The following is a 23271-nucleotide window of genomic DNA, read 5'->3' as shown; positions in this document are numbered from 1 at the left end:
TTGGAAAATCAGATATTCATTATAGTTCAACCTCCTGCACAGCTAAATGCCCCTTGCTGTTTTCATTGAAGAGCTTTAAATTTAACTAGAAGAGCAGCGATTGCCTTTGTTTATTACCACAGTGTAACAAATTGTAGCCAATTGGAAACCATATTAGGTTGTAGATTTGTCTTATGACTGGACCTTAAGAGGGCAGCAATATTTTTCCCTGATGGTGATTTTCAGCCCAGTTGTTCTGGTGTACCCAAGTGTAAAGTTATTAGGACCATCTGTGGTTTAAGAACTTCAGTTTTGTGTGAAGTTGCACTCCAGCAATCTGCCCACATGTCTGCTGGCTAAACAGGCAAGACATAGAGCAAATGGAAAAATAAAGAAATCTCCTGCAAAGAAAGCTACTGAGATGTGGAGAAGTAAATATCTGTATCATCTGGATGGGATTTCAATTGGCAAAGAGCTGACCTCTAGCTTTGTGTTTGCTTCTAATGATGACTTCTAACGGTGCTACCTGCAGAGAACAAAGACAGTCCAATTAAATCCAGGCCATTTGTATTTTTATCATAGCAATCATACCAGAATCCCCATCTTCCTCTCCTTGATGCAGAGATGTGATGGACTTTCTCATTATCTCAAGGATAAAGTGTGTTTTACTTAAAACAAACCTTCCTCCAGCAAAATGGCAGTTGTTCTGTGAGTCTTTTTCTTTCAGGTGAATCTTCTGCTCCAACCATTTCCAAGATACTGCTGTAGCTCCTTATTGCTGCTAAGATATTTATGCCTTGCTTAATTTGACAGCTCCCTGTGACACCTCTGCATGGGGAACATGAGGAAAATAAGTGTCCTGTCAAGTGCCTCTAGTAATTTTTCTGGTTTGTCTCTTTCAGCTTCTGTATGACAAGAATTACTTTCTTTATAAATCATGTAAATTGTAGCTTGCTAATGGGTGCTGTGGTATTACAGACATCTTGTATCAATTATTTGATACGTTCTTTGGCAAAACATTTGCAGGAAGGATTACAGGGGAATCTTTAGTGACAAATGTGACCATTTTTCTGCCCCATCAGTTGAAGCTTGGTTTGCTTCAAATGCAGTGCAGAGCCATTGTCTTCCATTTCCTCCAGCTGCCATTCAGAGCTGGAAGATTGATGAGCTGCTATGAGTTGAGCTGTGTTATTTAAGACCCTGTCTTTAACCATATCCCTCTCTTTTCAGGAAGCTGTAGTAAGCACCTGGATTCAGTTCAGTGACAGCTCTGTTACTCCACTGGACATTTATGACTCTAAGGACTTCTCCCTTTCTGCTGTATCCTTAGACGAAGCTGTTGTCTCGATCCACCAGAACACTGCCTTGAAGTGGCCAATTGTGGTAGCAGAAGGTGAAGGTCAGGGTACGTTAATCAAGGTGGACATGATGATTTCTGAAGCCTGCCAGAAGTCTAAGAGGAAAAGCATCCTTGCTGTGGGAAATGGCAACATCAAAGTCAAGTTTGGCCAGAATGATGCAGACTCTGATACAGGTGGAGACTATGATGCCGACGAGATTGAAAACCACGCCAGTGACCGACGGCACAAAGCGTCAGATCAGGAACGGTATGGCCAGGAAGGACGATACTATGGGAGCTCCTCAGCAGAGCGAGAGGAGGGTGCCATCAGGAAAGTCAGCACCACAGTAAAATCTGTAATAAAAAATAAAGTCATTAAAAACAACAGACTGGATGGTGGCAAACTCTCGGATGATAGCCAGCTGCAGAACATTCCTATAGACTTCACTAACTTCCCTGCTCAAGTAGACCTACCAAAAGGCAATGCGGGCATGGAGGAAAATGACCTGGTGCAGACACCTAGGGGCCTTAGTGATTTGGAGATTGGGATGTATGCTCTGCTAGGGGTCTTCTGCCTGGCAATTCTAGTCTTCCTAATAAACTGTGCAACATTTGCACTGAAGTACCGTCACAAGCAGGTTCTGGTGGAAGGACAGGCCACCATGACCCATTCCCATGATTGGGTCTGGCTGGGAAACGAAGCAGAGCTGCTGGAGAACACAGCAGATGCATCACCTCAGCAGGATGAGCACACAACTATTATTGACCGAGGCTCAGGTTGCGAGGAGAGCAACCAGCTCCTCAATGGCAGTGCTCAGAAGAACATTCAGAGCCAGGTTCACAGGTGTGCTGACTCGGGGGGCAAGCCTGGAAAAGAACAGAAATCTGAACCTTTGCACTCGCCGACATCTAAAAGGAAGCGGGTAAAATTCACTACATTCACTACCATCCCACCCGACGATGGTTGTCCTACTGTCAACTCAATCCTAAGTAGCAATGATGATGACATTAAGTGGGTGTGCCAGGATATGGACCTGGGGGACTCCAAAGAGATACGAAACTACATGGAGAAGTTCAAAGACAAAGTGTAGCTCCTTGCTGATTTTGTTTAGTTTGGGGTTTGGTTTGGTTTTTTTTGGAGTTTAACCACACCTTGATGCCTTCAGTTCTACAGTATATATTGGGACAGAAGAGGGGGTGGGGAAGCAATCACCAGGAAAAATGCTGAGGCAGTTTTTATAATCAGGGAAAGAAATTTGCCAAACTGTCCATGGTTTGGGTTTGATTTTCAGTTTGTTTTGGTTTTGGGGTTTTTTTCAGCAGTTATTCTGCTACTCATGGATCTAGGGGGTGGAATATAAGTAGCAGAAAGGAACAAGGAAAGGGTTGACCAGTACGGTGAACTGGGCAAGATGAGGTAGGGAAAATTTGTTTCATGGGTCATGCAAATAATAATGATAGTCATGTAGCAAAGTACCAAAAATATCTGTAAAAAGGCAAGAGAGAATATAAGAGCATGAAAAGAAAAGGCAAGAGACAAACCAGAACTTGTCTGTCTTTCTAATAAAACATCAGAGTTATGGACAGATGACCCACAAGAAGACTTTTTAGATTGTTACTCAATCCATTGCTTTGTATTCCTTCATTTGAAGTGAAGCTGTGTCTTTGGTATTACGTGTGAAGGAGGACGAAAGTACGCGGTATGTTTATTTTTAGTTTTCTGTTTGTCTTGTAAGTTAAACCAGAATAATTTTCCCTCTTGTATTTTTCTTTCAAATGTCTTGAAAGCAGGAAAAATTTCAAGTCACTGAGTTCACAGTAGACCAAGAACATTTTGTGTCTCTTTGCTATAAACGATCTCCTATCGTTTAAAGAATTCAGAGGATAGGTATTGACTAATAATTTCCACGTGGTTTCTCTTCTGAAAGCCTGAGCCTCCATTGTTTCACCCTAGCTAGGGATAGGTTCTGTTTGGAAGAAGTATTCATTTTACTTTCAGGTTTGGATTCTTTATTTAGTTGTTTGTTTTGACTTTCCGCAACCAAAGTTCCCATCTTTCACCAAGGGAAGAAGGTGCTGTTTTACGGTAGCTTTTAGAAGTAACAACTGATGGGAGTGCCCCGCTGGTGCATTTGAAATGTACCTGGAACTGGAACCATCACAGGCCAAATATGTACAGCCTGGATTTTGTTTTTCTGCCAAGTCCATGAAATCATTATTTTATGCTGCAATTTTCTGTTTATTCTACTGTCATCAGCTCTCATCAAGCTCTAAAAGCAAGAAGAATGGATGGAAAGACACTGATTGTCCCCAAACTTTTATGTCCTTGTACTGGGAGAGCTGGCCTCTGGACAGACTGTTGGAAGGGAGGGAAATATTGCTGAAGCAAGATGAAGAAATATCTGCAGCTATTTTATTCATTTTTTCATTTTTTTTTTGGCCATTGGAGCAGCTAAGACTGAAAATTTTCCGACTAGATTGCTAAACCAATGTTTCAAATAAGGAATTACAAACCCAGTAACAGATCTGAAGCAAACACAAAATAGAGTGGCAGATTCCTTGTGCAAACTGGCGGAACTGTGCTGACTGTGGGCCAGGTTGCACTAATGGAGAACACAGACCCAAATCTACACCATGAGGAAACCACTGTCATCCAAAACCTTTTTGTAACTAAAAGGAAGATGGTATATCCAGCCTTTTGGGAAGCAGTATTATGTCCTGACTGTTAGCCAGAAGCACTTGCATTGTCCTGTCTTTACCATGTTTGTTTGGTTGGGTTTTTTTTCCCTTTTTTTTCATGTTGTTTTATTTTTCTTTCCTGTTTTGTTTTTTGTTTTTTGGCTTTTTTTTTAATTAGATTACTAAACTGAGTAGTTTGGGTTTTTTTCACTTGGACAAATTCAATCCGGCCACCCAGTAACATAGATGGACCTTTTAACAAGATACGCCTAGTATGCATTGTAGACTGAAAGAATGTAATATTTATTTATACATGTTATACGAATTGTAATTAAAAATGCTTTACATGGCTTGACAAACCAACCTCTCTTTTCTGAGGGGAAGGGGCTCCTGTCATTTCTCTGCTTCAATATTGCATCTGCAACCCAACACCTCAAACCAAACTGGCGTCTCTTCCCGAGGAGAGGAGAATAGAGATGTTGAGAGGTTGGAAAGTTTTACACTGCTCTGCCTCTTCTTTTGTGAACCACTTCCCCTTGCCACCCAACATGCAGTGATGATGATGGATGGCAGGAGAAGACAGCAGTCAGGCACAGTTCAGGGCAGTGTCACTATTCATCTTGCTCATCTTCATGCCTACCGTCAGCACGAACGAGTCCAGGACCCTTGCTTCTGATGTGTGCAACTTTTGAGCCACCCAGTCATAATTAATTATGTTGCTTCTCTGATTGATACGGTAGGTTCAGATGGAAGCAAGTTTCACTGAATCACAACTGACATGTACAAAGCACCCTGTATCCCAGAGGACCCCAAGCTACTTCACAAGCTAAGCACAGCGATGCATCAGGCACACCTCAGAGCTCGGTATATCTTCCTGGGAAAACGCAGGTGTCTCTGAGGTGAAAAAGGCATTTACAGCATGGAGCAGCAAAATGCAACAGCAGAGGAAAAAGAAGAATAGTGTGGGGCAAAAATAACACATCATGGTAGCACAGAATGTAGTTGTTCCAAGTGCATTTTTAGGGAGGCTGTTAATGTGCTGAATGGCCTCTGCTACAGCCCTGGGGCCCCTCTGGTAACCCCGTGCTCCTGAGAACTTTCTGGTGCACTGGAACAGCGCTGGCCAGAGAGGAGAGGGGTAATTACTAAATCACTACTTCTAGCCCATGCACCCTCACATTGCTCTTTGCTTTTGGCAGCTGAAGCTTTGCAGGATCAGAACATAACCAGTAGGCTACCAAGAGAAAAGCTTGTGAGGAGAACTCCTCTTGCTCTGTATTTTCATGATGCCATGTGCATGTCTTTCTTGGTCTTGCTGTCTCACTGCATTGTCTAAGAAAATTATTCCACAGTGACTGAAAATATTATTCCTAATTCACTTCCTCCCCAGAAGCTCAAGTGCTTTTTTTTCCAAGACAGAAAATGTGTCTTTGTTGAAATTAAAAGGGGGCAAGAATCAATTTCTCATGAGAAAGTATTTTGCAATTCCATTTTGAAAACAGTGATGTAAAATTTTATTGAAAGATATACTCCTATATTATTAAATCCAACACAGGCTGGATTTAACATTCCCAGAGAGGAGTGGAGCTGTTATGAGTAGAAAAAATTACAGCTTATTCATTGTTTCAATATGCATTGAAATGATCACCATTTGTTTGCTTTTTGTTTGTTGACTGCATTTATAGTTCTCCATTGCCTGTGGATTCAGACTTAGCTTGCTTGAAATAACTGCACTTTGGAAAGTGTAATGTTAATTTACAGTGATGGTCCTTGTGACACTGCCCAATAATCCATGGTCATAGAATCATTTTGACTGGAAAAGGCTTTTAAGATCATCAAGTCCAACCATTATCTCACTCTACCAAGTCTGCTGCTAAACCCAAGTCCCTCAGCACCGGATCTCTGTGTCTTATAAAACACCTTTGGGGATGGGGATGTCTCCTGGGGAGTAGTATTTCATTGATGATTAGCCATGTGTCAGTTCTTAGTGACATTATTTTGTCATTATATGTAAATTAGAAGAAGAAAAAAAGTCTCTGTCTTCCCACAGTGAGTGGTTGCAGAGACTTGCCCATGTGAAGCCCATTGACTGCAGCCTGCGACGCTGAGCTGGCCACTTGCCACGCACAAACACAGGCAGCATTTTACACATGCTGTGGATTACTGTGGACATTTGTTACAGTTCTGATGTACTCTTTATCCTGTCTGTGCCATAATAATCACTTTGCAAATGCTGATACTGACGTACAGCTGCCAATGTAAGCCCAAGGGAGCAGCTTAAGCAGCAGTTTCTTAAGTGCTGCAGGACTCAAGAGCAGTCAGTGCAGCTACTTCCACAAAGCAAATTAAACAGCAACATAACATCCCTGAAGCACACCAAGTGGTTTCTCTGTTGTTTTTTGGTTTGTTTCTTTTTACTAATGTGCCTGTTATTGATGTCTTCTAGTTTCTGAGTTATCAGTTAATGGACTTCAGCTAATCTCCACACTGGCAACACAATGGGGTTTTAAACCTGCAGGAGGAAGACACCTGACATGCTGCCTCTTGTAATGTGACATGGTACTACAGCAAAGAAGAACCACTGCTCCAGGTTCTGTGCCATCCATGTGGTACCACTGGAAACGTTGAAAATATGTCCAGAGAAGCCATGATGTGCTTAACAACTGGCCCACATGTTGTAAGGCTTCTGATGCCTGGGGGAGAAGGACTCAGGAAGCCTCTCTAGTCCTGAGGTTCTGCTTCAATTATTTCGTTAGTCACAACTACAGCTTTTCTGTCCTGTAAATCTTTGTATCTCCACTGAAGCCGTCCGGTAAAGCCATGCTACATGACAGCAGCCAGGAACCTGGACATGTTTAGGATTGTTTAGGAAGAGTTTTCAAGCTGCTTTTCCACATTTTATGGAACTGAATTTGTGTGCTTCACAGGATGAGGGATTTGTTTGTCCCTGCCATGAAAGCAGGAGGAGATACACCAAGTGTGTTCTGGAGACTTGTGCAGGACAGGGGCGATGTGTACTTCTCCTGACACAGCCTGTTGCCCTCCTCAGCAGCAGGAGTTGTTTTGTGCATCTTGACATATCCTTTGCTAACAGCTACTGACATGGCTGGTTAGGATGTTGCTTTAAACCAAGCAGGGAGAACATCTTCTGCTGCTTGCAGCTGTCTGCTGCCTAGCTCTGGGCTGGCTGAGCTGCAGAGGGGTTTGTTTACTCTTCCAGAAATCTTGGCATTGTGCTTCTCTGTATTCTTTGTAGATCTTTGTCATGGCTTAACCCCAACTAGCAGGTAAGCACTGCCCAGCCACTTGTTCATTCCCTCCCTGGTGGGATGGGGGGGAGAATCAGAGGAGTAAAAGAGAAAACTCTTGGGTTGAGATGAAGACAGTTTAATGGGTAAAGCAAAAGCTGTGCAGCTGTGCATGCAAGCAAAGCAAACCAAAGAATTCATTCACTCCTGCCTATTGGGAACAGGTGTTCAGCCATCTCCATCTTCAGGGCTCCATCACACATAATGGTTACAATGATTATAACAATGTTTATAACATAAGACAAACATCATCACTCCAAACATCCTCCTCCTTTCCTCTTACCCTGAGCATGATGTTGCTAGGTCTGAGATATCTTTTTGGTCAGTTGGGGTCAGCTGTGCTGGCTGTGTCCCCTCCCAGCTCATTGTGCACCTACACACTGGTGGGGTGGGCTGTGGTGAGAGGCAGAAAATGCCTTGACACTGTGTAAGCACTGCTCAGTGATAGCTAACACGTCCCTGAATTACCAGTGCTGCTTACAGCACAAACCTGAAACGCAGCCTACACCGGGTGCTGTGAAGAAAAATCAACTCTATCCCAGCCAAGACCAGCACAGCCCAGAGGAAGCTTAGGAGATGCCATTGACTTTCACTCCCCTAACTCGTGGCTGAGCAGGAGCACATCTTCAGAATCACATGGTCTTTGGGGAGGAGGGCTGTGTTTGAAGAGACAACAGAGGGAATTAAAAAAGGATAAAACCTCAGCCCTGCCTTCACATTTAATTTTTCTGAAGCTTCAGACACAGAGGCAGATACTGAAATGTTTCACTTTATCTTCCACTGACCAAAAGTTCTGTCAAAGCCCAACTCTGAGTGAGCCACCGTAAATGATCATCTCAGCAGGGAGGAAACCACCAGGCTGTGAAATATCATTTATTTGAGAAATTCATGTTGGGTCAAATGCCAGGATTTACATTTCTTAAGCTTTGCTGTGCTGCAGTTACAAAGGCACTGGGATAGGGCGCAGAGAGCTGCTCTGAGCATCATTCTTGGCATTGTGCCTTCCTTTGCCAGATGAGGGAATCGATGAGTGCCAGGGGTGCATGGCTGCAAAGATAACAGGCTGCAAGGTACATTTTTCTGTCAGGGAGCCAAGATGGAAATTCATTAATAATAATTTGCACTTAGAGGAGAGCCTTTCATCTGAGAAGCTTGGTGACTTCCAATTGTTAGTGAAGGGTAAAAATGGGAGCGGGCTGAAGGGGGCCTGTTTGTGCCAGCGAGACAGTGCCGGGTGCACTGGTTTGTTTGGGTTTTTTCTGTTAGTGGGCTGTGTTTGGATGGAAGGAGAAATCTTACTGCTTAAGTGTCCCAAGTCTAGGGCAAGAGAAAATGTGCATTGCACATGCCTTACCTTGGCCAAGAGGAAGGGAATAAGATGCAATTTGCCTGGCACATGTGCACATAAAAGTACAAACTGTCCTCACCCCTCTTCCACAAACAATATCCTCCCACCAGGTGGGTTGAAGCTTGCTAGAAGCTGACAAAGATCAGTCTTTCCTCATCTCTGCTCCCCCTCTGTCTTTTGTTTGCTTGGAGAAACCAGCCCTCCAACTAATTGAGCAATTGGCTACAGCTGAACTGGCAGCAGTATAAAAGTAGTTCTGCTACAGAGAGGAGCTCTCTTGCTCCACAGAAGCAGCTTTTGCATCTTAGAACTTCTCCCCTTTACAATGGAACCTAAGGAACCTCACCCCCTGCTTGGTGAGTACCTATATATCCTGTATGGGAGGTTTTCGTTTTCTGAGTGAATTGTGTGCCCCCTTTTGGGTCATCTCTCCAGTTTGATAGTTTAATTAGTTGTGCAACAGTGTTTTCCCAGCTGACATCTGAACCTGTAGTTTTATTGTGTTGGAAGGGGAGCAGACTCAATTGTAATGAAGCAGTGGCTGTTAACAGCCTGGTTTGTCTGTCTCCTTCATGACAGTGTATAGGGACACCTGATTGTGCAAAATCAATGTGGTACCTCCTGGATCAGATGCTGGATTCCATCTGATATGGCTTAGCTGATAAGAAGTCAGTGTTCCTTCAACCAGTGAGCACACTGACTTGCCCTTAGCTTCTAGAAATACTTTGATGTTGATTAAGTTTGAGAGATGACCTGGAAAAAAGGCTCTCACTTTTGGAAAGCAGGGATGCAGTTAGTTCTTGGTGCTGCATCCAGCTTTCTGGGGTGGAAATAGGGCAGTGACCCCCTCCTCCCCACCCCGTGCTCGCACATACATTTTTCCTTTCCTTCTTGCCGTCCTCCAAGACCAAGAAGCCATAGCAGCGAGTGTTGCTTTGTTTTGGAACTCCTAAACTGGATTTCAGTGCTTAAAAATAAGCTGTCAGCAAAGATGCCACAGCAGACAGAGATAATGATGCAAATTACCAAATAGCTCTCCCTCTTGATTACTTATTTTGGACAAACTCAGACTCATTCTTTTTGTGCTTGTTCTAGGGAGGGATTAAAGCTCTTTGTGTAAAGCAATGGTGTCAAAGCCAGCCACGGGTATCTTGGAGACAATATATGTCTGATGTTCAGCTGAGCTGTATCAAGTTGCAAAGACTAATCATCCCCTTAGCTGCTGGAGGAGTTGTTTGGTGCACCATCAGGCACATTGCAGTCAATTGTCCGTCTTTCATGCATGCATGCATGTTTAGAGACAGCTGGCAACTTCTTTCTCTTCAAGCCAGTGTCTAGAGGTTTTTCAGGTAGCCAGTTTCCAGTGTGCTTTCTGGTTGTTTAGAGTGGTGGGTGCAGGAGGCACTGGTGTGCTCCTGTGCTCTGGCTGCTGGCGAAGCTTCTCAGCTCTGTTGAGCCTTGTGCTGCAAGGCAGCTGCGAGGGTCAAATTTAATCTCCTGAAATCAAATTATGGGAGAGCAACTGAATTCCTGGAAGCCACACTTCAGGTTGAGTCTTTCATAAACAGATTAGCTGGGCACTTCTGTCTTCTGGCTACAAATGCAGGACAGGAGTGCAATCCTAACCAAGGCTTGTGGTAGTTATGCTACTGTCTCCCAAATGGTCAAGTGGAAGAGGCACCAGGCTGAGAAAAGTGCCTTCTGCCACTGCCTGTTTGGAACTTTGCTCATTTGCTGCTTGTTTCTTTCACTGTTGGGTATTTTAAGCTGCCATCTAGCTTGCAGAAGTTGCTGATTTAAACTTTACTATTGCTAGTGAAAAGCCCCAGGTGCAAATTCATGTTATGCACATCTCCTGTGGAAGGAGGTGGGAAGGAATGTGTTAAAAAATGTGTAGATGTGGCACTTTGGGACATAGTATATTTGACATGATGATGTTAAGTTGATGGTTTGACTTGATTGTGGAGGTCTTTTCCAACCTTAATGATTCTGTGATTCTAATGAGAGTTTGCTTTCTGTACTGTATGTAAAATTTCCCTGACTGGTTTGGAGTGATAAGTTTCTTGCTTTAGGGGCAAGATCTATAACAGGCCCCTTGAGGCATAGGACAGATGTTGTCTGCTTCTTCTTACATAGATTAGGAGCAGCACAGCAGTTACCAGAGCCTCCACTCTGACAATCTATGCCAACACCTGAGGAACTGTATGATGAACAGTTCTGTTGGTAAGGCCCGTCCATACAATTGGAGGGGATTGGATGTGATACTTGGTGCCATGGTTTAGTCATGAGGTCTGTGGTAACAGGTTGGACTTGATGATATTTGAGGTCTCTTCCAACCTTGGTGATTCTGTGTAATTGATAATCTGGGAGTGTGTAGGGGCAGGGTCATTATTGTACACTTTCTGGTGACATGGAAAATCTTGGTTCCCAAACCGAATTGTGCATCTTATGAGGCTCCTGTAGGCAGCTGCACTGCAGGCAGAAAGCCCCATTTGAGACAGAGAGGCACCCAAAATGCTGTGTAGCTAACAATCGTCACTTCAGTGTCATTTAGTAGCAATTGCTGTAGGAGCAGAATTATCTGGGGACTCTTCTTTGGTTATGATGACACTATAAATCTTATAAAACTGAGCTGAGGTTACCATAATGATGATGCTCTATTAATTTAACATGATATGGCTACAGGGCCTTTTCATGGATTGTCTGGAAAGATTAGTATTCTTTAACAGAAACACTTTGGCAAATCAAGTCACCATTTCCCATTCTTGCACTCCACCCCTGTGTTTTGGGATCTGCCATTTACTTTGTCCATCATGCCTCTAGGTTCGTCACACCGCATCCATCAGCGTGGCAGAAGTGTAACACTTTGTTCTCTCTGTTTTTTTAAGCACTCCAGGAATGTCTTCTCTGCTTTGTAGGACATTGTGTTTGATTGTTTCAAAGCTTACTAGTATGAAAATAAAAAGGCAAGCTTATGTGGGGGAAGAGGGAAATAAGTGGGTCTGATAACTGACAACTTCAGGGCTTTTTGGAAGCCTAGCAAGCAGACTCAAGTGGAAGTTTCCCCCCAAAAGCAAAGCACAAGGGATTTCCATTAAGAATCCAGAAATCTTCCCCCCATGCAAGGAGTGATGTTCTCTACAGCTCTACCCATGGCTACCGGAACTCCAGTGTTATTTGTAGACTTGCGCTTCCCTCTGGTAGTACCAACAGGCCCCAGTTAGCTACAGTTGGGTATGTGAGAGTGAAGGTTTTGTGACTGTGTGAGTTGCAAGCGGCTCTGAAGGAGGTAGAGGAACCTGAATGTCTGCTCTGACTTCAGCTCTTCATCAGGACCCTGTGCTCTAAACAAAAGCTTGTGGACTCTGGTGATACAAACTGGTATTGTCCAGACACTTGTGGCTGAAGGGAAGATTCCTAGACCAAGTACTAGTGATCCAGTACTAGTTCCTGGAGGTGTTCAAGAGGGGATTGGACATGGCACTTGGTGCCATGGTCTAGTAGTCATGAGGTCTTGGGTGACAGGTTGGACTTGATGATTTTTGAGGTCTTTTCCAACCTTATTGATTCTATGATTCCATCCAGCTTACCTCGAGCAGGAACGAATTGAACATGTAGGTAAAAATTAGGAGCACCTCACTCCAGAGGAGCAGTTGGGGTGAGTTGTCACCTGTGATAAGGTGTTTCAGGAGTGCTGTGGTTTGGCACATCTATGAGTCCTTACCATTGTAGCATTTCCCATTAAGTTTTGCAGAGGTCTGTGAGTACAGAACTCTTGTAATACAGGTTCTTGGAGAGCACTCCATGTTTCAGGTTCCTTCCTGGCAGTCCTTACAGTAGTATCATCTGTCCATGAAGTGATTGCTGTAACAGGGCTTGTATTTATTCAGCTGCTACCTGTCAGTGGAGCAGATCAAAACTCAATTCTTCTGGTTAAAAAAAGCAAAATATAGAGGCTTCTTCCCCCCCCAGTATTCCTCTGCCTACAACAGGAACAAGCTGGGCTAAAATATCTAATTCAGTCCAAGTCCTCTTCTACCTCTACCTACAGCAGGAGCAAACTGGGTTAAAAATCTAATTCAGCTAAACTGGGGTAGCTGGAAGGGCAAAGCTAAAGTTGCAGATGTCCAGTGCCTCCTCTTCTTGCCATTCTGTTCACCAGAGCAGACAGAGATGTCCCATGGGTTTCGGTGAACCAAAGATTGCCATGGCAAGCTCTGCCTGCTACTGCAGCTCCTGGGCTGTGGGACCTATGGGGCCAAGGCAATGGCATGGTAGAGCTCCACATGCAGGGCACAGACAGCTGCACAGTATGGAAGTACTCCTGCATTTGTCTGGTCCCTAAGTAGGTTAACAGATACTGTGTGGGCCTTAGGTTCCATTTGCATATGCTGTTGGGGAGGAGAAAGTAAAAGTGTGTATGGAAAGGGCAGAGGGAGGAGAGAAGTCCTGCATATTTTCCCCGCCTTTGTCATGTCTTACTTTAGTTCAGTATTTTTAATACCCTAATTTAAACAGCCCTTAGCCTAGGATTTATGAAGCAGGTTCTACTTTGATAAAATGACCAGCCCTGTGTGCTTACAGGCTTTATTGAAGAGATGAGCAAATAAATATAAAACCAAATAGGCATATTGCTAAACTAATCCAGTGCAATTTCACTAAACTACTGGAATGGAATAATGCAGCAGTTGCAAGCTGCTATTAAAACTGAACCCATAAATCCATGAATTCAAATTAACAATTCACCAATTTAAGCCAGCAGGTAATCAAATTCAATGATAGGTTTGATGCTAAGAGGAATTGCTCTGCGTTGGTCTCATTGGAAAAACATATGGAGAAGCCAGGTCCTTCCAATGGTGATGTTATAAATCAGTGCTTTGGCCAGTAGGGTACTTCAGCTGGTGAAGGGCATAAGCACATGGGAAGCAGGTGCAATGGGACATTAAATTAAACCATTCCCATGGATGTACCTCAGTGTAGACATGCATTTGTGTGTATATCTTGCATGAAACAATCACTATCTGCAGCAGATTCATGGCTTCTTTGGGTCTTGTTCTGTTCTGCTGTTCTTTTACCTCCATTACCACTGACTCCTCCAGCAGACTTGCTCTGGAGATAGTGATTGAGTTGCAGGCAACCCAGTTTCTCTTGGTGGCTGAGAAAGGGGGAATTTCACAGCCTCTTCTTCTCTTCTAGGGTACTGCTGCTAACACCAATCTCTACTACAGACCCATTCATAGCAGAAAGGGGTGTATGGAGGAGAGCCAGAAACCATCATGCTCTGTGAGGTCTTGAGGTATGATGGTAATGCTTGGAGAGGTTTGGGGAGAGATGAGGTGGCTATTTCCCACCCTCCCTGCTTCTAGAGAGGTGTCTGTGTGAAGCTGTCTCCTGCTTTGCCAGCATGATCCTTCCATGGCATGCTGAAGGCAGTAATAAATGACCCTTTTACTTCACAAAACCTGCTCAGTTAGCAGTAAGCATATGTTCTTTCAAAAATACTCTGATAGCAGCATGAGGGCACAGAGGAAGAGGCCAGCCAGGAAGCTTGATGTCAGCCTTCTCGCTGAGGTAATGGACATAAAAATCTCCATATGCTGAGAAGTCACTTTAAGAAAAAGTATTAACCTAATTAGCCCATTTGTCTCTTCTCTCATCAAGCACCTCTCTAAAACGGTTGTTTCCTGTCTTAAATTAGGAAGCCAACTCCTGTTTTGGAGTTACTAAAACAAGTTGTCTTGCCCTTTAGAATAAACTCCCTTTCAATTCTACCTGCAAGTTGTCCACTTCATGTCAGTATGGACACAGGGATTTCTTTGCACTAAGCTGCTGCAGTGAACCCAAGATTCAGAAATGCATCTCCCTTTAATGGGAAGGTCAAAATAAGACAAGCCAAATAATCAAGCAATCCAAAATGGAGCCTTTATTGGAAAGTGGGAATTTGCTTAGAGGTAAAGCAGGAATTGCCCTAGGGAGAAGCAGCTATGTGTGTTGAAAGGAAAATGGATGGTTGGCCAAGGCTTCTCGCCATTTTCATTCTCAAAAGGCCTGCAAATACACTTGCTAGCAATTTCCCATCAGAGCCCCGTGGCTTAGACAGACAAGTTCAATTAGTTCAGTTCCATGCAGCATTGCTAACCTGCAAGAATTGGAAATTCCTGGATCTCCCTCAGACACTGGTGGTGCATGGGTTAAAAATGAATCTGAAGCCTTCTGCAGCTCTCTAGTCAATGCAGAGTTGTTGGACATGCCTCTCTTCAGCCTTGGGCTGGTGGTCAAACTATGGGTGCATAAGAACGCTGCTGAACACCACAGAAGAGTGAGGGCTATTATAGATGCAAAGTCTTCCACTTGCAAGTGCCTAAATCCTTTGGTTTAAATGGGTTCTTGGGGTTCCTGGATTCAAGGATGTAATCTACTAGAAAATTATTAAAAGCAATGCCAAGTACCCAGTTCTGAGTTAGTAGAACTCAGCTCTTGAGCTCATCTCTCTGAGCTCTCCATTTAGCAGAAATAATAGCAATTACCTGGCAGAAAATCTTCAAGCTGAAAGAGCTGGACTCATTTGGCATTGTGCAGTGCCCTTTAGGACTAGGCACTGTCTGTCCTGGGCTTCCATCCAGAGGTTTCGTCATGATGATGTTTAGGAAGAAAAATTCTAATGCATCTGTTACAAGAAAAAGATAGTCCTAAGATTTCAAGGTTAATTAAAAGCAGGCTGATAGCAGACAAAATCAGGAGCTGGTGTGTTCCTAAATGGACAAGAAGAAATTTCTCAGTAGGTGCTGAAATTTCTCAGTGAGTGCTCACCGAGGCAGAAATCTTGGCCAAGCCTGGGAGGGGTGATTGCCGCTTAAGCAGCATCAAGACAGCTGCTCTGTGTAGGAGGGCAGGCATGCAGTACTCTTTGCCAGAAGATGGCACTCCAAGAATGCCATGTTTCAGAGTCCTGTGTGCTTCCTCCTAATGTACTGGGTTATAGTTTATGCACATGCAGACCTAAATCAGTCTGGGAGCCGGGAAAATGAGGTGGTGGGCAGTTGGTGTTTTTCAGGGGAGGTGGGGAAGGGAAAGGGGAGCGGGGCTAGCAGACAAGAAGTTACTGCTGAAATCACAGAATCAGAATGTCAGGGGCCGAAAGGGATGTCAAGAGCTCATCTAGTCTGACCCCCCTGGCAAAGCAGGATCACCTATACTAGGTCACACAGGAACTCAATCAGGCAGGTCTTGAATATATCCAGAGAGGGGTACTCCACAACCCCCCTGGGCAGCACATACTTTGGTGACTTACAACTTCGATGACAGACTCCAGGTTTTGCTGCACAATTGCAGCACTGCCCTGCCTCTCTTAGCATAGCACAGTTGCACAACAGTGGAATTCCTGTCTGCAAACACAGCCCCAGTGTTGTCAGTCTGCACCTCTGTAGAATGGGGGGCGTGCCAGCGTGGGGACCTCCCGGAATAGCTGAGTGTGTGGGGGCAGGAACAGTGTTTTGCTGAATGAATGACAGTTTAAAATGAAGATGAAAAGTGTTAATTATGATGGAGATGCATCATAGCTAAGGTGGTGGTGCAGCTCTTAGCAGCAAGAAGGCATTAGCATGAACTTTGCAATGAGTCTTGTCAGTAGAAATATTACTTGTGAGAAGGGGACAGGGAAGAGGAGACCTATATAACTGCTCTGTCTGCTTTGTGTTTGATGTAAAGACCATCAGAAAAGCTTGGGTTAGTTGTTCGTTGGCAGAATGCAAATAGTTTTATTAAAGCAGCAGCTTTCAGGCTGTTGGCTCTGTATGTCTCAGCTGATTGAGAACATGGTTTGTGACCAAGGAGAGAAACAGGGCTGGGACTCAACAGCAGGTGAGGTTCCCAGTAACTTGCTGGTGGCCATGTGGGTCCTTTTACCTCAGGATTACTATGGGGTACTCAGGATTACTATGCTGGGGTAGGGAGCTGTTATGTGATCCTTGAGGAGAAGAAGCTGTCCTCGGGCTCCATGGAGCTAATGTTGATATTTATATCTGGATGCTCATGAGCTGAAGGTGTAAGGTGGAAACAGTTCTTTCCCCAATTAGTTTTCTGTTCAGTTTTGAGTAGACTGAAGGACAACTTAAGAACTGAAGTAACAGCAAATACACCCCTGGTTTATCAAGGCTTTGTCAGCTTTAGGCTGATCAGGCTTCTGCTTGGTAGAAGGGCAAAACTGATTGAAAGCAGAATGCTCTAGTCTGTCATTAGAGCTGAAGCTTTAACTGTGTCACTGGTGACCCATGACTTCCCTGCAGGTTCACAGACACTTAGTCCTTCATAAGCATCCATTTGGTCTAATGGATGGATTTACTTTTCTTTTTTCAAGGAGCATATGTGACTGTGTATTCTGAACAGCAATTATTGTCTTTCTACAAATAATCCAGGTGCTTGTTGCTTTTTTTTCATTTGGATGCTCCAGCAGCATTCAAATCCACAAGATCCATACAAAACAAACCTTGGATAAAGCAAAGCGAGATGCTGGGTTACAGGGAAAGGTAAGGGAAGATCTGAAAATGAGGCAAATTAGAACTAGGGAGGGAGAAAAGCCCAAATGTAAAAGAAATAGCTTGACCTCTTCAGGAAGGCTGAATTGCTATTAGTCTTCTGAAGTTTGATTTCCCCTTCTGATTCCCCTCAGTTGTATTTCTTCTCCATGACTTCACATGTCTGTCATCTGATCTCTGCCCCAGCTGCTAGGGTATCTTTTCTTTTTCCCTCATTTTTCTTAACTCTGGTCTGAAAAGCTTTAAATCTTTATTCTCTTTCTTCCACTAAAAACTTCTGGGATTTGGTTTTTGAATAAAGATGTTGGCTAAAACATTCAAACCCTGAATGCCATTTGGGTTGCAGTGCCACCTGCAGCCTCCCTGACACATCCCCACATGAAACCTGCCTTTGAGTTCCAGCCTTGGTTACAGTTCTTGTGACATTTGGTCACTATTTGCAGCTCATTATGCCACTTCATGCCCATGCACCTAGTTTGATCTTGTCCACAGTGCCTCTTGGGGTGTTTCAAAGGCAGGATTATCCAGTTAGTGTCTGTAGATAATGGAACACAAAGGCTTGTGACCTGAGCACTGATAAATTTATCTGGCTCCCTCCTGCTTTCTCCGGTCAGGCTTTGTTGGGCTCTGCTCTGTGCACCTCTACCCTGTGGACACTGCCTATAATTACTTTATGGCCTCAAACTGTGCCAGAAAAGGCTTAGACTGGGTATGAGGAAAATTTTATTTACTAAAAGAGTGGTCAGACATTGGCACAGGGTGCCCAGGGAAGTGATGGAGTCACTGTCCTTGGAGTTGCTGGGGAAAAAAAACCCACATAGATGTGGCACTTGGGGACATAGTTTAATGGTGGTGTTAGGTTGATGGTTGGTCTCCATCTTAGGGGTCTTCTCCAACTGAAGCGATTCTGTGATTCTGTACTTCCATGCAGGGTCGTAACTTGACACCTTTGTTGTGTTCAGATGGCTGTCAGCAGTGTAAATAAGCCTGATTCTCTCTGAGTGCCTGTTCCATGCATGCTTGACTCCACCGAGCTCCAAGGGCAGCACATGCTAAGTGCATCTGCCGTGCACATACAATAGGATCTGTTTGTTCCAGGAGAAAGCCATGCATCCTGTAAGAGAGGGGGTGAGCATTTAAAGTGATCCAAGGGCCCATGTAACAAATGATTCTATGCTTCTAGAAGTTTAAAATGCCACAGTTTTTCCCAGGAATGATTCAGAAATCCTGCTCTGTTATTGATCTCTGCCAGGGGTTATCAGAGCAGGGTTTCAGTCACTCTTGCAAGCAGAAATGAGTTCTAAACCACCTCTTGCTTCTCTATTTTACTTGGAAATATGAGAAACCTTTTTTTTTCCCCCCACCTTGAGGATTGTTACAACAAAACTGCCCTCAGATATTAATGTGGTGTTCTGGCAAACCTGTAGAATTTCCCTGAAGTCTTGCATATAAATCTTATGGATGCTTCACTTGTTTATGTGGCCATTTTATCATCGTGTAGAACCAACACCAAACTTTGCTATTATCTTCACTGCTTAGGCTATCAAATGGAAGTCTGAACCTGAATATGCAGCAGCATAACTGGAGTCTTTCTTTCCTGCCTCATAAAAGCAGAAAACTTGGCAAAACTTAGCAGCATCGTGCTGTAGGTGCAGAGGAAAGGCTGCTTTTGGAGAGTGATCCTTTTACATTTAGGCATCAAGATGGAAAGGGAAGAGTCAAACACTGAATCCCTTAAATCCCCAAGGTAAATCTGCTTGCTGAAAGCTTTGTTCCACAGTTCATTTTATAAATCCAGGGGTTCATAGGATGGTTTTGGGAGGAAAGGACCTTAAAGATCATCTAGTTCAATCCCCTTCCCACCATGAGCAGGGACACCTTCCACTAGACCAGGGTGCTCAAGGCCTCATTTACCCTGTTCTTTCTGGAATTTGTTTCATTTTGAGTTATAAATAATTGCCAAGTGAACAGGCAAACTATTGGCAGTCAAAGGAGAAACAAGTTTATGGATGAAATGGATGGTGTGTTGTTGGTCACTTAGGTATTAGCTTAATTATTGTGCAAGAGCTTTCTGAAAAGAATCGTGGAGCAATCTGCTATCATAAAGTGGATTAATTCCTGTACTAGAGGTTCCACACTGTCTTTCTTAAATCATTTGTAGTGCATTAGATAATAGAAGTAGAGCAATGGTTTGTCCAAAGGTATAATTCTCTTTGATGAAGCTTCCACAGTAAGGGCCTTCTTGAATCTGCCTTGGCTTGCATTTAAAATCTTCATGAATGAAAAATTGCATGCCTCGACCCAAACCCTGGAATAAAACAGGAGCTGTTTGGGAAAGTTCTGTTTATTGTAAAGTTTGGAAACTCTTTAATGTGTAGCAAGTGACTAGAATGACAGAGTGAGTTTCTGGAGAGATTCCATGCAGCAGGTGAATGCTTTAGGGTTGATTCTGGCTTTATTGCTCTGATATTTGTTCGTTATTTTTGTTTAGTCTTTAGGGATTTCTGAGAGTTTAGGCAGCAAATGCACTTGTAGAGTCTTTGGGCAGCTCTGGCAAGCACTGTGCTAGCCTTAGCATGACTGCTGTGCCCAGGAGCCACCTCCTTGGAGAGGAGGCTGTTGGATGGTGATGGGTATATGCAGGACGAAAACTTTTCCCAGAGAGGTTGCAGAATTAAGAAAGCTTGAGGGGAGGCAGGCAGCTCCCCTGCTGCTTTGAACAATAAAACAAAGTACAGAGGAGTAGAAAGAGGTTTTGATCATGTCTTCCTCCTCTGCAGGATTTAAAGGGTTTTTTATCAGGCTGGCAGGTATTAGTGGAAGTCACTTTCCTGTGGTTTCAGGAAGAATCTTGACCTTCCTGTGAGGCCTTAATCACAGACTGACTTCCAGGGAGAAAAGATGCCATGGAGGGCAGGAAGGGGTAGGGGTCTGCCAGGTCTGTCTTTGCTTCAGTTTGGCCTCATGCTTCCTAGCAAAGGGTGTCTAGCTAAGGTTCAGCCAACCAAAGATGTGAAAGCTTTGTAATTTGATGGGAAGACCATATCCTCTGTTATGAGACTGCCACTTTGCCTGGCATGAGCTGCTCTGCTCTTGAGCTGGAAGTGGAGCAGCCGAAGCCACACATCTGAACTGTGAAGGTGACAAAGGAAATAATTTCACACTGAATACCAGTCCAGCCTTCCTGCTGCCCTCTGAACACAGCCTGTGCCTTGCCATGCAGGGTCACTCCTGCAAATGGGACAGAGACATGTGGTGCTGCTCTGGCTTAATCCCACCAAGGTCAGGAGAGTTTTGGTTAGGCTGGTGTGACCCACTGTGTTTTTTCCACCCAATGTTCCCCAGCCTGGCTTGAGCTCAGCTGCTTCTTGGTAGTTGTGAGAGCACTGCCACTGCAAAGGCCCAGTAGATGTCATATATGGGACCAGGCTTTGCCTTTACTGTGGACTTTATCTCCAGGGTTTTGTCCTTGTGTTATGGTCAATCCCATCTGAGTTTCTGCTAGATGGAGACACTTCTAAAACACTGAAGAAGCTCATTAAAGAACTAGACGCTTGCACTTTTTACAGTGGAGGAAAACTGAGGCTAAGGTACAATATTACTTCCTTCAACATAAGACAGTTCAGAACTGCTTCAGGGTGAGGCTGATTGCCTTGGTCCCTGAGCCCTCTCTGTGCTGCCTCTTGATGCAAAAACATATTTAGGTTCCCATGGCTGACCTAGAGCAAAATGACTTTACACTGTGTGCAGGGAGGACCAGCAATGTATTTGCACTGTGAAATACTCCCAGCTTCATTCACATGAACAACTCCCATCTAATCAGGAGACCTCTTCCTTCTCCTCCCCACCTGAGAGGCTCTTCAGAGAGATTACTGCTGCAATAACTCTGCTTTCTGTCACAGAGGCTTCACGGTGCCATAAAAATGACACGTTGTGTGGACATGTGTGCTTCTCTGACACACATACTCACTCAGCCCCGCAGGGCCAGCCTTGTTTCCCAGCTTCAAAGCATCTTCTTCTGTCTCCTCCATAGATCATCTCCAGCAATGCACAGATATTCATAAAGCCCAGACAGAGAGAATGATTATTGTTGGTTCTGTCAAGCACATTCAAATGGTTTCCCTGGTTGGTAAATCGCAGCCGGCAGCCTCGTTCCATCCGTTACGCTGCCTCCCTGGGACGGGGAGGTGGTGACTAACAGCTGTTGTTTTTACAGACTGACTTGCCTTGGCTGGAGGAAAACAAAGGCAGACAAATGTAATGTGATTTGTGGAGTCGCTTAGTGGAGGCTTGTCAAATGGGGCCATCTAAATCCTGGTGATAAACAGGCCCTTTGCTGGTTTGTGACCAATAAGAGCCTTTTGCACTGTCAAGTTCAGCTCCCGCTTTGGAGAAAGAAGCTTATCCTCATCCAAGAGCACCCTGTGCTCCCCCTGAAAGCAGCATCAGGTGCAGGTATTGAATTAAATCCCAAGGCTTTGATTTTGGAAGTAGCTCTGTCTTGTAGAAGATAGAAAGCACTTTGCAAGTGGCTTGCAGAAGGCTGCCTGGTACTGAGTGAAGAAAAGCCTTGTTTAGTACTTTTCTAGTGTCCTTGGGAGGATGAGAAGAGAGGAATCACTGCTCAGTGCTTTCTGAGCCTGTGGGAAGGCTCAGGGTCCCTGGGCATGGCAGCTCCACAGTTTTGTCAGATGGGTTTGTCTGCATTTCAATTCAAGTCTAGCTTGTCTTTGAAAAAAAAAAATTACCTAGTGGGCATCCAGCAGCACCAGGTGCAAGCAGTGACCTTACTGCTGTAAACAGACTGCCTGGCCCTGAGGTGGAGAGAGCTCCCAGGAGGTTATTCTTCTTACAAATCATTTAACAAAAGAGAATGCAAATCACAACAAAACCACTTCTATCAGTCATCTCACCTGTAGTATGAGCATTAAAGAAACCACCATGTCCTCTCAGCAGAGCTCTGCCCTTCTCCATTCCCTCTCAGCTCTTTTTATATCCACCAACACTTGCTTTGCCCAGCCAATAGTTTTGGGGTTTTATTCCTCTCCAGGCCTGGCATAATGTCCAACAGTCCTCACTGAGGTTGCTTGCTGACAGCTCAGTGTCTTTTGGCCTCTCTGGAACTTGAGGGAGCTCTCCTGGCCAGCTGCCTACTCACTGTCTGGGGAATGCTGCCAGCATCAGGAAGCACATATCTGGGTGTTCAGTTTGTTGCCAAGCTTCAGGCTCCCATGAGGTTTGGAGAAGCTGATATGTGCTCCTTGCTCAAGGCTCCTCTCTTTCACACTTGTTTGCCTCAAGCAGCTCTAGCAGCACCTTTTGCTCTGCCCCCATCATTTCATTAGGTAGTAACAAGCCATCCAGGCAATTGAGTTGGAGACTTTGACACTCAAATTGTCTCAAAGGCAAACTTGCTCCTGCACAAGAGGCTTTTTGCCATCAAAGCTTCTTGTAAACAGTCTTGGTAATCACAGCTCTCCACAGCTGACTGAATTTTCTGCTTGACATGCTGATGGCCTTAAAAATTAGGAAAGAAAATGATTTCTAGAAGGCTAAAAAGCTGCTTTCTAAAGCCCCAGCATGTCCTACAGCTTGCTGGTAATGTTGTAGTAGCAATTCTGTTTTCACTCACTGAACAGCAAGGGATCAATCAACAACTATTTCTTCCTCCCCTCATCTATCCCACTAAAACAACTTTAGGTTCATTGTTTGGTGAGCCTTTCCTGATGTGGAATGAACTATTAGACTACTTCTTGTTTAAACTGAGAACCTTTGTAAGCACAGCTATTGCTTTGATACAGATTGTAAACCTCCAGACTTTCATTCAGATGGCTTTAGACTTTTGTTTTTGAAACAGTACCTATGGGATGGGGGCTTTTCAGAGCAGAAGTTTCAAACAACCAATATAGAGGTTGCTTTGCAGAATGTGACCTGGCAGATAGCTAGCTTGAGACCCTTCTCCATTTGTTTCCCAAGTGAAAACTTCTGCACTTAAAATCATGTTGGATTGTTTAGTCTCAGCAAGTTGGACCATCTGGAGCTTTGTCACAGGCAACATAGGGTTAACTTGATTTGCAGGAAGTA

The 23271-nt window shown here is 44.1% G+C and overlaps 1 protein-coding gene across 1 annotated transcript in view; it reads left to right on the top strand.

The window, feature by feature from the left end:
• Nucleotides 1–4356, top strand: part of TMEM132C (transmembrane protein 132C) — a 220660-nt gene extending 216304 nt beyond the window's left edge. Inside the window, exon 9 of the mRNA XM_068157429.1 lies at nucleotides 1210–4356. Coding sequence (XP_068013530.1) covers nucleotides 1210–2409 — 1200 coding nt within the window. The 3' untranslated portion in view covers nucleotides 2410–4356. The remainder of the gene's footprint in view (nucleotides 1–1209) is intronic.
• Nucleotides 4357–23271: the final 18915 nt, after the last annotated feature.

The sequence above is a fragment of the Melanerpes formicivorus genome, unplaced genomic scaffold, assembly GCF_026170545.1.
Source record: "Melanerpes formicivorus ecotype bairdi unplaced genomic scaffold, bMelFor1.0.p_v2 SCAF_36, whole genome shotgun sequence".
NCBI classification, from domain to species: Eukaryota; Metazoa; Chordata; class Aves; order Piciformes; family Picidae; genus Melanerpes; species Melanerpes formicivorus.
The sequence above is the reverse complement of the archived record's forward strand: the minus strand, read 5'-3'. Positions and strand labels throughout refer to the sequence as shown.